Source organism: Etheostoma cragini, chromosome 20, assembly GCF_013103735.1.
Source record: "Etheostoma cragini isolate CJK2018 chromosome 20, CSU_Ecrag_1.0, whole genome shotgun sequence".
NCBI classification, from domain to species: Eukaryota; Metazoa; Chordata; class Actinopteri; order Perciformes; family Percidae; genus Etheostoma; species Etheostoma cragini.
The window spans coordinates 6425197-6441475 of NC_048426.1; the positions used below are offsets into that span (position 1 = coordinate 6425197).

General features: G+C 36.2%; 1 protein-coding gene and 1 long non-coding RNA gene across 2 annotated transcripts; both read left to right on the forward strand.

Moving 5' to 3' along the window:
* Positions 1-396: 396 nt before the first annotated feature.
* Positions 397-13318, forward strand: afg1la (AFG1 like ATPase a). The gene is made up of 13 exons (XM_034858668.1): positions 397-595; positions 1272-1477; positions 2562-2613; positions 2732-2833; positions 7479-7609; positions 7716-7815; positions 8418-8476; positions 8573-8655; positions 9320-9390; positions 9484-9584; positions 11588-11728; positions 11827-11937; positions 12597-13318. Exons 1-13 carry the CDS (start codon positions 403-405, stop codon positions 12732-12734), a joined length of 1488 nt encoding a protein of 495 aa, XP_034714559.1. The 5' UTR covers positions 397-402; the 3' UTR covers positions 12735-13318.
* A 1695-nt stretch (positions 13319-15013) lies between these two features.
* Positions 15014-15912, forward strand: LOC117935984. The gene is made up of 2 exons (XR_004654862.1): positions 15014-15291; positions 15404-15912. It is a non-coding gene; the product is annotated as an uncharacterized LOC117935984 (long non-coding RNA).
* The last annotated feature ends 367 nt before the right edge of the window (positions 15913-16279 follow it).

The following is a 16279-nucleotide window of genomic DNA, read 5'->3' on the forward strand; positions in this document are numbered from 1 at the left end:
TATACACTGTATACGGTATATATATATATATATATATATATATATATATATATATATATATATATATATATATATATATATATATATATATATATATATATATATATATATATATATAAATAAGATAGATTGATAGAATAATTAAAAAGATAAAATAATAATTAAAAAATCCCAACCTGCCAAATGGAAAATAGCTTTGTTGACTGTGTTGCTTCGAATTTTTGCCACCCATTTCATAACCATACAATCATAAAATGTAAATGAATTTAAATATATTTATAACATATCAGCATAATACTGTATGATGATCATTCTTATTATGAGAAATATCAGTTCAGTCAACAGACAGTAGAAGTAAAAACCAGGACGACTGAACGAAACTGCGCCCCCTGTTGGCCGACAATGACACACGCTTCTGTTTGTTATGTGTTTGCTAATAAAGTTACGTGGACAAAATTTGAAATCAAGATGGCGGTGTGCATACCGCTGTCTGTAAAGATGTCACCCTCAGCTTTACTGGGCTTTAGATGTCTTTTGACTGAACAATATTCCTCCAGAAAGCTGCTAAAATCTTTGACAGAGGTCTGTAGACGAGGTGAGACGAGTTTTATGTGAGTCGTGTTGATGGTGATGGTGTTAAAAGAGTTTGCCCTGTGGTGCAAAGCTAATCTCTACTGACAACTCGACGTAGCTCTTCTTTTAATTAACACTTTGCTGTTGTTTATATTCTCTTAAAGTTAACCTGATATTACTTGAAATATCTAACCTTCTGTACTAACTCACCTTGGTGTTCTCACTGGTTCTATTAAATGTCAAACTAGCTATCCCTTGCTAACCTTTGATCCACAGCAGCAACGACAGACAGACAGATGCAGAACAGTGCAAATACTATATCTGTTCAAGTACAACAAGCTACACAATATATCAAAAATAGAATCTTAAAATTACATAACTTTACATATATAATGGTAAAAGGTTTAGGTTAAAGTTGAAAACTGTCTATACAGACATAAAGACGTGGTGTATTGACCATACAGGCAAGCTAGCAAAATGGGCAGCTGGCTAATATAGCCAGTGAGGGAGTCGAACAGTGCCAGTCCAGTCCAGTCCAGTCCAGGGTAGTTTATGTATATGTATAAAGACACCCAGATGTAGGCATGGTATAAAGGGCAGTGTGCAAAGCAGACAAACACTTATTGCAAGGTCTAAAAAATATACACAAAATGTAAAATAGCCAGTTCTGTCATGTGTGTTGTTAAATGGGATTTAAGGTTGCTCGGTGAAAGCCCAGCAGGCGGTGGAGGAGAGCGGGGCGAGCACCGGCAGGTTTAGCAGCCCTCTGGATCACTACAACGGGCTGATCAGAGACGGGTTGCTGCGGGAGGATGAGCACCAGAAAGCGGTGCTGCAGACACTGGACCAGCTCCACCAAACACTCAGAGGATACAGCAACACACCGACATCTTTCTTCTCCAAGGTAGAGAGAGAACACCCCAATGATGGCTGATGTTTTCATTGTTTTAATTATTTTGTCTTTTTTTGTGATTTTAACAATTTATTTTTTAAACCACATACAACACATACTCTTATAACATACATAATTTGCAACCTTGTCATCACCACCCACCCAGACAAAAATCAAGAAAAGATGACACTACTACAATATTGAAGGCAACAAATTTGTCCAGTCTGGCAAACCGTTTGTATGACATTTCCTTTTTTTAACCGTCCGATTGACGGCCCCCGGTCATTCTTCCATCCTCTTAAAATATTCTGCCTGGCTACCGTTAATCCAGTCTGGACCCAGCTTCTTATGTGATAATCAACTTGTCTTTTAATGCTAAAATAAAATAATAATGTTACCCGTAGTCTACTGCTAACATGTCAAAACCTTGGTAGGCCAAATTAGTTTCCATTTTCTTTTCTTTTTTGATAAACGTGTTTTCCAGCACCATCATTAAAACACTAAATGAGAATGAATAGTAGAGTGGAATTATAGAGACATGTACATCCATCAATGCCAATGAGTAATGAAGCTAAACAAACACCTTACTAAGACACTTTATATTGTTTTTCCTTCTGTTTACCTGTATACTCCCTCTGTATTTGGAAAAAGGGAACTTTGGAAGTGGTGCTCAAGTTTCTTGTTGTTCTCCGTGGACTTATACTACTTTTCCATTTGATATCACTTTAACTTAACTGTCTCTGTAATCTGTGTATAAATATATTTTATTCCCTAAAAAACAGGCCACAACCATGTTTATGTATTCTCATTTTATTTAAGTATGCATTTTTCTTTTTATACATATTTGCGTGAGCATTGTCGGAGGGATCCTGAGAGCAAAGGATTCTTGCTGATAGCAACAACTGCTTCTTTGTCTCTTGAAAACTTGAAACTTGTTGGTTTAGTAAACTCACCTACTTTGGTATGAGTCTGAGCACCTGTTTAAGTAATTGACTTTATTAATTCAAGATGGTAAGTGTTGTATTAAATTCTTTTGTAGATGCTTATTTATTTGGGGATCATTTTGCTGATTTCTTTTTTTTTTTTTTTTTTTCAGTTATTCACCAAACCGACTGCTCCAAAAGGTTACTACATCTACGGTGATGTTGGTAAGACATAAGGTCACAGAGTTACAAATCTAAATTATATTCCTCTGGCATTTTGTGTTTAAGTTTTTCCCTTAACTCACTTGCATGCATTCATGCTCTTTTTTTTTTTTTTTTTCAGGCACAGGAAAAACTATGGTGATGGATATGTTTTATTCATACGTTGAGACTGAAAAGAAAAAGAGGGTTCATTTCCACGGCTTCATGTTGGACGTGCATAAAAGTGAGTATGCTGTGGTTTGTTGTCAGAGATGAGAAGCACCATTTACTGTCAATCTTTCTTTGCTCCTAACAGCCACTAGGGGGCATATAAGTAGTTGAGCTTTAAGCAAAAGAATGAATACATGAATGAATGAGTTCAAGGTGGATGAGGTGTCCTCCCAGCTGCATAGGGCGGTTTGCTCCAATGGGAAGCTGCATGAACAGAAACATTTTTGTGATCGTTGTTTAAATCCCACCAGGATGGGCCCCCAGATAGCTCAGTTGGAAGAGCGACCATTTATAGAGGTTTACTCCTCAACGCAGCAGACGCGGTTTCAACTCCGACCTGCGGCCCTTCGTTGCACGGCATTCCCCTTTTCTCTCCTCTTCCATGTCTTCATCTGTCCTGTCAAAAATAAAGGCTAAAGAAAATGCCCAAAAAATAATTTTAAATAAAAATAAATCACACAAAGATATACATTTCATCATCCAAATTGTCAGGTTTACATAAATGTTTGTCTTGTATTTTTGAGGCTGTTCCACCCACGCACTGTTGCATTCCTTCATTCTTGTCACCGTTGAGCAGCTTTTCAAAAATAACATTTAGCCATAGTAAAAGTTTATTCAAATGCAGCTGACATCCTGCCTCCATCACATAGCCTAGCCTGAGACATAGTAATGTTGTCTACAAAGTAATGCTACCAAAAGGTGTGTGTGTGTGTGTGTGTGTGTGTGTGTGTGTGTGTGTGTGTGTGTGTGTGTGTGTGTGTGTGTGTGTGTGTGTGTGTGTGTGTGTGTGTGTGTGTGTGTGTGTGTGTGTGTGTGTGTGTGTGTGTGTGTGTGTGTGTGTGTGTGTGTGTGTGTGTGTGTGTGTGTGTGTGTGTTTATAAGTTTATGAACCCATGCTAAAGTTGACTAAATAATAAAACAATTATCTTTTTAGAAATGTTAATTCCTTCATTAAAAAATTAGGAAAAATCCAACCTTTAAGGACACCTATTTTCTTTGTGAATGAATTATGTATTTTGAAAAAATAAATGTTCATCCTTAAAATAGAGGGTGCATGAATATACACACCCATGTGTTAAATTCCCATAGAGGCAGGCAGATTTTTATTTTTAAAAGTATTAAAGTTATTTCATGGCTCAGGATTCTATGCATCTTGATAAAGTTCCCTTGGCCTTAAAATAGCCCCCCATGACTCTTCTACATACCTAGAGATTGCATTGGGAATTTTCCATTAATCTTTCTCTCAATGCAAATCAAACCAGCTATTAGGCTAAGTGTAATAAAACCACGCCAATCTCTATGTAGGGAGAAGAGTATCAGAATCAGAATCAGAAATACTTTATTGATCCCCGAAGGGAAACTCTGTGTTACAATTGCTCAGATATTAGAAATAGAAGAAATAGAAATAAAGAAATATAAGGAGTGTGGATATTTACATAGTATATTATGATACAGTATTTACATAAATAACATAATTAAGGTGTTGCAATGGTGAAAAGTAATAATGGTGAAAAGTAATAATAATAATAATAATAGTAGCAGTTGAGTATTGCACACATTACAAGCCAGTGTTAATGCACAATACAGATAATATTGTCCAGTTTCAACGCCTCTAAGTGTCTGTGTGTCGGACACTTAGAGGGAGGAGTTATAAAGTTTGATGGCCACAGGCAGGAATGACTTCCTGTGGTGCATTTAGGTAGAATGAGTCTATCACTGAAAGTGCTCCTGTGATTGAGCAGCAAGCCATGGAGTGGGTGTGAGACATTGTCCAAGATGGCATGTAGTTTGGACAGCATCCTCCTATCTGACACTATCTGTATGTGATGATGGGGGGGTATTTTAACGCCAAGGGAACTTTATCAAGATGCATTGTGACTTAAACCATGAAATAACTGGCTTTTAAAAATAAAAATCTGCCTGCCTCTATGGGAATTTAACATAGGGGTGTGTATACTTATGCCCCCTCTATTTTAAGGAAGAACATTTATTTCTTCATAATACAGTATTTGTTCACAAAGAAAATAGGTGTCCTTAAAGGTTGGAATTTTCTAATGAAGGCCTTTTTTTTAAAAAATTCTTTTAGCATGGATTCATAAACTTATGAGCACCATTGTATACATACACACAGTTGTGTTCAAAATAAAAGCAGTACAACATCCCTAAATTCATAAATCATATTGTTTTGGTAGAAGTGATATTTCTACACGGCAAATAATTTACTAGTAAGGGTTGTAGAGTTCTAGAAAACCAACAGATCCAACAGTCATGACATGCATGCTGCTCATTTTGTGTAATTGAAAGGGGCATGCTCATAAAAATAGCAGTGTTGTGTTCAATTAGTGAGGTAATTCTGGGAAGAAACAGGTATCAATTATGGCCCTGATTTAAGGAAGAAAGGAAGCAAATGTTGTGCGTGTGGGTTATAATGCAATTCACACTGAAATACTCAGCAAAATGGGTCGTTCCAGACATTGCTCTGAGGAACAGCGGACTTTGATTCAAAAGTGGATTGGAGAGGGGAAAACAAAGAAGTGCAGAAAATGATCGGCTTCTCAGCCACAATGATTTCAAATGCCTTGAAATGGCATCCGAAGCCTGAACGGCGTGGGAAAAAACAATCAACTACCATTGGAATGGATCGAAGAATAGCCAGAATGGCAAGGGCTCAACCAATAATCAGCTCCAGGAAAATCAAAGAAGACTTAGTTACCTGTGACTACTACAAGTTCAAGTGCTGGAAAAAAGACACGTACTATATAGGTTGAAATTTGTCAAAGGACACACTGACTAAAGGAGAAATTGCGCAAAATTCTGTGGACAGATGAGAGCAAAATTGTACTTTTTGGGTCTAGAGACCGCAGTTGGTTTGCCCATTAACCCCCATGCACTGAATTCAAGCCACAGTACAATAAAGACAGTAAAGCAAACAATCCTGTTATGGGGATGATTCTCATACTGTCGTGTTGGGCCCATTTATTGCATACCAGGGATCATGGATCAGTTTCGATACATCATAATACTTAAGGTCATGTTGCCTTATGCTGAAGAGGAAATGCCTTTTGAAATGGGTCTTTCAACAAGACACTGACCCAAAACACACCAGCAAGTGAGCAAAGTCTTGGTTCTAGATGAACAAGATTGATGATACGGAGGGGCCAGCCCAATCCCCAGCCCTCAATCGCATAGAACAATTGTGGGCTGACATCAAAAATTCTGTTTCTGAGCCCAAACCCAGTAATGCAGAGGAATTGTGGAATGTACAGTAGTTCAATGGTCCTGGGCTGGAATACTGTTCACAGGTGCCAGAAGTTGGTTGACTCCATGCAACACAGATGTAAAGGAGTTCTCAGAAATAATAGTTATGCAACTAAATATTATTACAGGGATTCAAAGTAAAGCAAACCCTTGAGACATTTATCAGTATATACAGTAAATGTTTGAGTTTGTTAAGGAAAATGCAAATACTGCTTCTTTTTTTTTTTAAAGCTTAATATTCATTTTCCTTCACTTTCTGTAAAGATATGACACACACTTGATCAATTTTTGTCATGTTTTGATTTGGAATTGAATGTACAGGGTTCCCAATGCACTGATATTATGGAATTAAAAGCTATTGTACGGATTTGGAACATTTTTCACTTGTTTAAGTACACTGCTATTTGTGTGTGTGTGTGTACAGTAAATATATATATATATAATCTCAACACATATTCATTGTATATTACATGCTACTTACAAAGCACTTTAAATGGGTCCAGTAAAAGCCTTGAGTATATTTCTTTTATAAAGTTAGACTAAACAATAAAACATAATTAGCAAAAAGCTCCCACTCTACAGTGGTGCTCATAAGTTTATGAACCCATGCTAAATTCCACTAAAAAGAGGAATAAAAAAATTGATAAAAGAACAATCCAATGTTTAAGGACACCAAATTTGTTGTGAATGAATAACGTATCGTAAATAAATAAATGTTCTTTCTTAATATATGGTATAAGTATACACACCCCTATGTTAAATTCCCATAGAAACAGGCCCATTTTCATTTTTAAAGGCCAGTTATTACATGGATCCTGGATAAAATGCATCCTGATAAAGTTCCCTTGGCCTTTGGAATTAAAATAACCCATCATCACATACCCTTCACCATACCTAGAGATAGGCATTTCCATAAAATCATCTCTCAATGCAAATCAAACCAGCTATTAGTCTAAATTGCAATAAAACCATGCCAGTCTCTAAGTATGGTGAAGGGTATGTGCCGGTGGGGGGTTATTTTAATTCCAGAGGCTAAGGGAACTTCATCAGGATGCATAGCATCCAGGATCCATCTAATAACTGGCCTTTAAAAATAGAAAATCTGCCTGCCTCTATGGGAATTTAACATTGGGGTATGTATACTTATGCCCCCTCTATTTCAAGGAAGAACATTTATGTATTTACAATACATTATTCATTCACAAAGAAAATTGTTGTCCTTAAAGGTTGCATTTTTCCAAATATTTTTAATTAAGAGGCATTAAGATAAATTTCTATAAGTTGATTTTCTATCCCTCTTTTTAGTTCATAAATTTCTGAGCATAACTGTATATTAATATTGTATTGAAAGATACAAGTTAATGAGTAAGCCTAACCCTTAAGTTTTTATTTTATTTAAGGGATCCATCGGCTGAAACAGAGCATGCCAAAGAGAAAAGCAGGCAAAATGGCCAAATCCTATGACCCCATTGCTCCAGTTGCTGAGGAGATCAGTGAGGAGGCCTGTCTCCTGTGCTTTGATGAGTTTCAGGTAATTGTGTTCCTGCACACCACATATACCACATATACCATGTAACCTCTAACCTGTTGTTCCAGTGCTTTGCCAAAAGTTAAATTACCTGTAACACACATTTTAGGTCACTGATATCGCTGATGCCATGATTCTCAAGCAGCTCTTCGAGAATCTGTTTCTGAAGGGTGTTGTTGTTGTGGCCACTTCCAATCGTCCCCCTGAAGGTAAGTAACAACACAAACGTTCTAAGTAACTTTTCACAAGTTAATAAGGCAGAGAATTATAGCCCTTTTAATAAAAATAAATAAATAAAAAGCCAACATAACTCTACTGAAAACATTTCTTTTGTCTGCCTAAATGCCATCAGAAACTTTTCTTGCTGCTTGACTTGAACACAACTGATGTCAACGTTTTATGTCTTTGATCTATAACTCATGGTGTCAAAGTAAGATTTTGGTCACAGTTCTGGCAATTAAGAATCACATTTTTTTTTTAAGTCCGTATGATCAAACCATTTTTCTGGGGTGCCTCAGACTACAAGTGTGCATCTAGATTTCTTTTGATGTAAACACAGCTTTGATTGAATTCAATTAAACCTTTATGTTTTCAATATAACACATACAGTACATTGGGCCTTCCTACACACCAATGCGTCAATGCTTGTGTTTTAATAACCTAGCAACGTACAAAATCTCCTTACGTGACATTCAAGATTGTTGACAACAGCATCAATACACATTAGGCAAACATTACTTTAAATGGCCCTGTAATTTTTGAGTGTAAATAGGAAAGTAAAAACAACTCATGGCCCACTCTTTCCCCTCAGACTTATATAAAAACGGGCTGCAGAGAGTAAACTTCGTGCCATTTATTGCTGTGTTGCAGGTAAGAAAGGAGATGTGTGTGTGTGTGTATATATGTATAATTTCTACTTTTTATTTTAAAAGCACCTATTGTCAATCATTTGTCTCTCACATGCAGAAATATTGCCAAACTCTTCGCCTGGATTCTGGGATAGATTACCGCAGAAGGAACAGACCCTCTGCTGGAAAACTTTACTTCCTGTAAGAAATCCATAAAGTCAAACCATCAAGTCATTGTAAGCCATATTTTGATCTGTTGTAGAGCCCGACTGATATATCAGCGGTGCGATATTATCGGCTGATATTAGACATTTACCGATCTATCGGTATCTGCATTTATAATGGACTTTTTTTTTTTAAATAATCATTCATCAGAATCATTTATAATGACAAATAAATGATTCTGACAAATTAATATTTAAAAAATAAAAACGGACTGTCACCCATGTTATGAGCGTTGGCGTTCCATAGTTTGTCCACCAGCGCTCTTCATCGTCCCTGTTGGCAACACTGATTTTGTTGTTGTTGTAAATGTCTTTTTGTTCACAGGACATTAAGTTTCATATCTATATTTTATTTATCAGAACCTCAATATATTTTGATGTTCCTCTGTTTTGTTCTGTGACAACAAATCAAATTATCATAATATTTTAGTGAGAACTCATAAATCACTACAAATAACTAATGTTAGGGAAATCTGTCTATGTTATGTAACGCGTTTCTAGATTAAAAAAATATATATATCGGCCGATATATCGGCATATCGTATTTTGAAGTAACCAAATATTCGTATTGGTATCAGCGTTAAAAATCTTTTATCGGTCGGGCTCTAATGTGTTGTGTATTAATGTTGCATTTACTGCAGCACCAGTGAGCCTGATGTAGAAACGACACTAGACAAGATGTTTGATGAGCTGGCTTATAAGCAAAATGACAGTAAGTGGACTTAATTCTGCAGCTGAAATTTAATGTGGTTTTCAGCAATCTTTTGTATCACGTGGTGTCCTTACATACTGTTTTCCCCCACAGTAACACGGCCAAGAGTATTGAATGTTAACAACAGGAAAGTCCGTCTGAACAAAGCATGTGGGACCATTGCAGACTGCACGTTTGAGGAGCTGTGTGATAGAGTAAGTCTCTCCGACTTTTTAGACACATGTTGTGTGATGGATAGGATGACATAACTGTGGCAAAACTCTTGTGCATCAATCTTGACTTTTTAGCGTCTTAGAGTGCAGACACACTCAAAAAAACTAGGGGTGGGAAAATTCAGAAAACAGGGACTGAAAGAGGATGGAGAGAGAAAATGGACAACAACTTAGAGTTTAGACAAGTGCAGAAAAAAAACACAAAAATGGCCAAAAGGAAATAAATAATTAAATTTGTGTATGTATATGCATGATCTAATAAGACATACATAAAATAACAAACAATCATCTACTTTATCACATTACATCTGACCACCTCATGTTTCATGTTATAAGAAGCCAATTCTCTACCTTTAAACATGACATTCAGACATGGACGAGTCTGTGAGAGAAGGTGACACAAGCATGTTTAAGGCCGGAAGGTGCTCTAAGCAATGTTAGGGGACGTTACTTCTTGTTTGACGTTCACAGTATTTTCAAACAAAACAAGACTAGCTTGCCCTTCCCCCCTCCTCAACCCGTACCCTCCCTTCTGTGCTTCCGCGCACAGGAACACTGTTTGTGAATGCTTCGTGGTGCAGGTGGACACAGTTTCTTTTTGTTGCCGTTGTAGACCCTGGTCTGTCTACAGAGAATGCGTTTTTTACAGTGTGTTCTGGGGATAAACAGCTCGCAGATAGTGAGGAGATGTTTTTTTACAGTGTGTTCTGGGGATAGGCAGCTCGCAGATAGTGAGGAGATGTTTTTTACAGTGTGTTCTGGGGACAGGCAGCTCGCAGATAGTGAGATGTGTTTTACAGTGTGTTCTGGGGATAGGCAGCTCGCAGATAGTGAGGAGATGTTTTTTTACAGTGTGTTCTGGGGACAGGCAGCTTGCAGATAGTGAGATGTTTTTTACAGTGTGTTCTGGGGATAGAAAGCTTGCAGATAGTGAGGAGATGTTTGCCACATTATTTTGCATTCTTTATCACATAAAGCAGGTTTTTGCTCGCATTGTCGGTGAGCAATGGTACTCAAATGTTTGCGTGTTATTGTTGTATTGAATGTCCAGAAAAAACTACGCTGCACTCCAACATCTGAGGATGTCCAAGCAGTGTTCATAAGGGACAAGCCTAGATTTCTGCATACAGTTGACACAAATTCCTGCTATAATGCCCTTATAAAGTCTTATAAAATCTGATGTTGCCTTGAAAACTTGTTGTACTGTACCCTTCAGAGTCAAAAACCCACACAGTGTGACACATACTGTATATTGTATTCTATTGAAAAAAAGTAGGATTTATTGTATCACTTTATATACCTGTCCCTGTATTTCTTTCAGCCTCAGCTTATTTGGTTCCTTCTGAAATGCTGGCAACTCAACCAGAAATTAAAACCAAGTTCAACCGGTTTGAACGTTTTACTCACAAGTGGGGACAACAACATCATAAAGTCACAGGTCACAAGCATTTTCAGCTAAAATGTGGTTTTATTAAAACGCAGGTAAAGATTTAACCCTTGAATGGTATTCGGGTCAAATTTCATATTTTTACAAGAAGAAAAATGATACAAATATACATTTTTTCTACCTGAAAATAAATGGCCTTACCTTCTTTTCTGTGTATTCCTGACTCAATTCAGAAAATTATTCTGGATATGAGCACTTACGTTTTTTCCATAGTGGATTTTTTAACATGAATTATAACCTTATGACAAAAATGAACCACACTTCCATTTTTTAAATTGTTTTCTAGAAGACTAGAAAAACATGTGTTACCTCAATTTTTGAAATTGAAATACAATATTTGTTAATGGATTATGAAGTAAAATTTTATATCAGAATTGTTTTTAAAACCCTAAATAAGTCACGGGACAATTTGACCCGAGGGATACGAGAGAGTCCCGAAAGTGAATGCAACACAAGGGTTAAACTGGTGTGCTGGCCAATAATTAGGGTTATTAGCCGTATTATTGTGATGTCCAGTGTTTGAATGTAAATGTCTCAGCCTTTAGGGGCCAGTGACTACCTGGAGTTATCCCGGCTGTTTGACACCGTCTTCATTCGACACATTCCTCTGCTGACGCTGAACAAGAAAACTCAAGCCAGGCGACTCATAACGCTTGTGGACTCCTTCTACGACCACAAGGTACACCGCTGTTATTTGCATTCTCACTTGACCTTCACTAAAACACCAAATCTTAGCTGTTTGTTTGGGATATTAATGTTACTTTTGTGATTTTTCAGGTGCGGGTGGTGATTCTTGCAGATCATCCACTGGATGATATGTTTGTACACAGTGATGATCAGGGTCATGATGAGAGCCACATTCTGATGGACGACCTGGGGCTGAAAAGGGTGAGAGGAGCTCTGACTGTGTTTTCACAGCTAAACCAGTTTTTTATGTTTGGTGTGTACTTTCAGTCGTTAAGTAGATGATTAAACTGGCTCAGGCCGTTGGTTGTCATTGAGTAGAGCTCAAAACACACCGCTTAATGTAAGTCAGTCCACTTTGTTGCATGCACTGCAAAATCATATTTACCATCTTTTAACTTTTTTATTTTTTTTAATCAACTTTTCTTTTGCCAAAGCATGCTTAACCCTCTTAAGTGTGTTACTTTAATAATAGAAACCGATATATGTAATATTTAAACTCAATCTAGATTTGGATTGGCAGTACAGTATACATATTGAAAAATCTGGGATACATGGATCAGATTATTTAAAGTTAGTCCCTAAAAAAATAAAAAATAGAGAAATGTCCCAAAATGCCCTGTGTCAAAAAATCCATGGATCCACAGTTTTTCCTTAACACCAAATTTGATTGAAATCTCTTAACAAGTTTTTGTGGGTATCATGCTTAATAACTAATAAATACTTGTGGCCCTTTGTTGCATCTCTCTTGCCCTTATTTCCTGTTGTCTCTTCAATAACACATCTAATAAATTCAAAACATGTTTAGCATCCCGAGTTCCCATAACAGATTACATTTATTTAATTTGATGTGATTTTAACAGGATGAAGCCAGCAGTCTGTCCATCTTCAGTGGAGAGGAGGAAATGTTTGCCTTCCAGAGGACAGTGTCTCGCCTCACAGAGATGCAGACAGAAGAATATTGGTTGGAAGGTGACAGAAGCACTAAATCAGAGGTGTAACATTTTTAAAGTGGACCATATTACACAACCTCCATATATACACAAACTGTACTCTTCTCTGCCAAAAAACAGCCCAGACTGAACACTCCTCCTACTCCTCTTATTCAACACAAACCCAGTTAGACTGCTCAAAAGTTTGTGAGCAAATGCTGTACAGAGAATATTTATTGAAATCTTAAAGCCTTTTATGACTTTCTTGTGACATTGCACTTTACACATCCTTTTTAAGATGAACTTTAGGGTGTCAAATTGCTTTTAACTCCATATTATATAGTGATCCAACTGTATTTACTTTTATTAATCTGTGGGAAAGAGCTGGACAGCTTTTAGAAATGGATACCCAAAGGACCCTAATGAAGATTTCGGGACCTTTCAATTGTATATTGTGTCTTAAAAATGATAATGCATCTCAATAAGTTGTTCATGATTCTAATGCAAGCCTAAATCCAGTGCCAGCAGATTGATCCCAAGATTTAAAAGTGTTTTTTTCTGATTTCTGTGGATGGGGCTTGGGAAATGTTTGTCTCACAGATGCACTGAACAATAATATTTGTCTCCATTTAACATTATCTTCATTAGGCGGATAAAAAGGAAACATGTATCATAGGAAGTCTTTCTTTGATTAGATATTTCTTCTAGTGCACTACATAGGTGTGTGTGTGTGTGTGTATATATATATATATATATATATATATATATATATATATATATATATATATATATAAAGAAAACAAACAAACGTTCAAGAGTTGGAGTTGGTGGTCCGTAGCTGTGCCAGTCTGTCAGTCTTACTGTAATGGACCCGTGGTAACTTAACTAGGGCTGGGTATTGTTTTTCTTATACATACATTTTTTCTTTATCTAAAACACACTAAAAAACAAAGGAGCAGTGTGGGAAGCATAAGTGAGAACAAGCTTCAAAGTTTATCTCAAGTACAAACAAAAAAACGTGTTATTAGGACAGTTGGTGGTATTTAAACTGTTGTTTTGTGCAGGAACTAAATCTTAAGACCTTTTCTGAAGCTGTATTATGTTGGAGGATTTAACTGTCTTTAACTGTGACTCAATTCAGTTAAATTAGGTTTCTTGATCTTGCAACAGCAATTCGGTGTCAGTAAGGTTAACGGCTACATTACGTCTGTTTGGTTAAGTCAAGTTAAATGATTCAGAATCAGAAAGGAGTTATTTGCCACAGTATTAGCAGAGCCCAGCCATTATTGCCCTACGTGCAATTTCTCGATGATTGGTGTATACATACATACGTACATACTTACAGTGGTGCTCATAAGTTTACATGCCCATGCTTAAATTGACTAAAAAGAGGAACAAAAAAATCATGTTTAGTAAATTACATAGATGGCATGGTTCTATTTCAGATAGACTAATAGCTGGTTTGATTTGCATTGAGAGATGATTTTATGGAAAGTATCCCATGACAATCTCTATGTATGGTGAAGGGTATGTGATGATGTAGGGGGGCAATTTCATTCCAAAGACCAAGGGAACTTTATAAGGATGCACAGTATCCTAATCCAGGAAATAACTGGCCTTTAAAAATAAAAATCTGCCTGCCTCTATGGGAATTTAACATTGGGGTGTGTATACTTATGCCCCCTGTATTTTAAGGAAGAACATTTATTTATTTCATTAAAAAAGAAAAGTGGTGTCCTTAAAGGTTGGATTTTACCTCATTTTTTAATTAAGGCATTAAGATAAATTTCCAAAAGAGGATTTTTTTTATTCCTCTTTTTAGTCAACTTAAGCATGGGCATGTAAACTTATGAGCACAACTGTACACACATACATACATACATACATACATACATACATACATACAAACATACACACAGTACAAACATACACAAACCTATTAAACATGAATAAGAATTGACGATGGACCTTTTTCACAGCAGACATTTTGACTTGTAATAGTAAGAATAGCCCAGCTGAAATTGATAACCTTAATGCTGGCTCAAGTCCATCAAGTGTCCCAGTAAGCTTTCAGTGAGTCATGTCACTAACAGATGTGAGTTGAGTGCAGATGTGAGTTGCGCATGCGTCACTTTGCAACAAGTAACATACAAGATGCTTATGATGACTTCTGTAATGTTGATACAGTAAAAATGGACCTACTTAGTTCGTTCACTGCTGGTTACAAGCTAGCAATCAAACACAACAAAGGCTGTCACTTGAATGGCGTTATAAGCTAGCGTTAGCAATCAAACAATCATAGATAGCTAAGATGTTTTTTCTTTTAAAAATTCCCATCTTCTGTTATATAAAAAGTTTATTATTTTATGGATTTAAAAAATTTCAGTATGACCTATTATGCCGTAAACCGTTTAAACCTGAGCATGCGCAACTCACATCTGCACTTGACTCATATCCGGTGGTGCCAAGTCAGCAAGCACTAAACCAGGGCCTCTCCTAAATGGAATGCAGCCATCATTCATGGTTTTGAATACATCTGTGTTTTTCCTGCTATGCCATGTTACCATGTCTGCTGTGAAAAAACTCTATAAATACAGAAACGGGGAATAATATATACAAAATAGCTGTTTAAGTAGTTTAAGCACTGTGTGCAGTGGGCAGATGTAAAGTCCAGGCTGGCCCAAAAAGTTTTTTTAAATGTAACATATTTTTTGGGGAAAAAACATTCAAATTTAAAGATTTCTGTCTTGAAAAAAAAAACAGTAGAATCCGCCTTCACATTTGTGATACGTATGCAGTTGTAGAATGTAAACTCCTCTTCAGGTCATTAAAACACATACAAGAAAATGAATTGTATAGTTTGCAATTTACAACAAATGCCATTTATTTAGGTACAGTATCCACAGTTGTTTTTGTTGAAACCAGGGTAGTAACTGCCATGAATGACTTAATAAATGGGTAATTTGGGTTCTACATTATAAGGAACAAAACATAACAATTTCTAAGAATTAGCAACTGACAAAACCATTTTCATTACCACTGAGTGGACTGAAGTCATGTTATGTGTATTTTTGTGTGAATTTGTGGTTTTACAGCCTGGTTGAAGAATACAGTATACACCCCAAAATGTTAAAAAAAGTGTCACAAGGTGGGTATTTTGAAGTATGATTTAAGTATGTTTAGATGCAAGTATTGTAAAGATTTGACTAGTTTGACAACAAACATATAAATACATATATAAGATTCAGTATTTATCATATGTATATTTACTCCTAGTAATGTGGAAAGTACTTTAAAACTGTTAATGGGAGATAAATGTAATAGAAAAATCCAAATACTTGAAACACTTTTCATTATGAATTATTATTATTAAATATTTCTAACATAGGTCTTGGTTTCAACTTTAATCTTGCAGCAATATTCATGTTTCAGACTTAAGACTAATGTTGTGAAAATCTTGTTCTAAGTAGTTTTCTACAAAGAGGTAAGTGATTATTACTTCTACTTCAATAATTTAATATCTAAGTCAAATAACTGTAGACTACTTTAGTTTCAGTAGTATTTTGGAATATACTGTCTTCTGAAAATCCAGTGCTGGTCATGTAAAAACGTGC

Coding starts and splice junctions, on each gene's coding strand:
- afg1la (XM_034858668.1), top strand. CDS start 403: ATGACACACGCTTCTGTTTGTTATGTGTTTGCTAATAAAGTTACGTGG. Junction 9,391..9,483: donor GGCTTATAAGCAAAATGACA/GTAAGTGGACTT, acceptor TTTCCCCCACAG/TAACACGGCCAAGAGTATTG. Junction 11,938..12,596: donor ACGACCTGGGGCTGAAAAGG/GTGAGAGGAGCT, acceptor TGATTTTAACAG/GATGAAGCCAGCAGTCTGTC.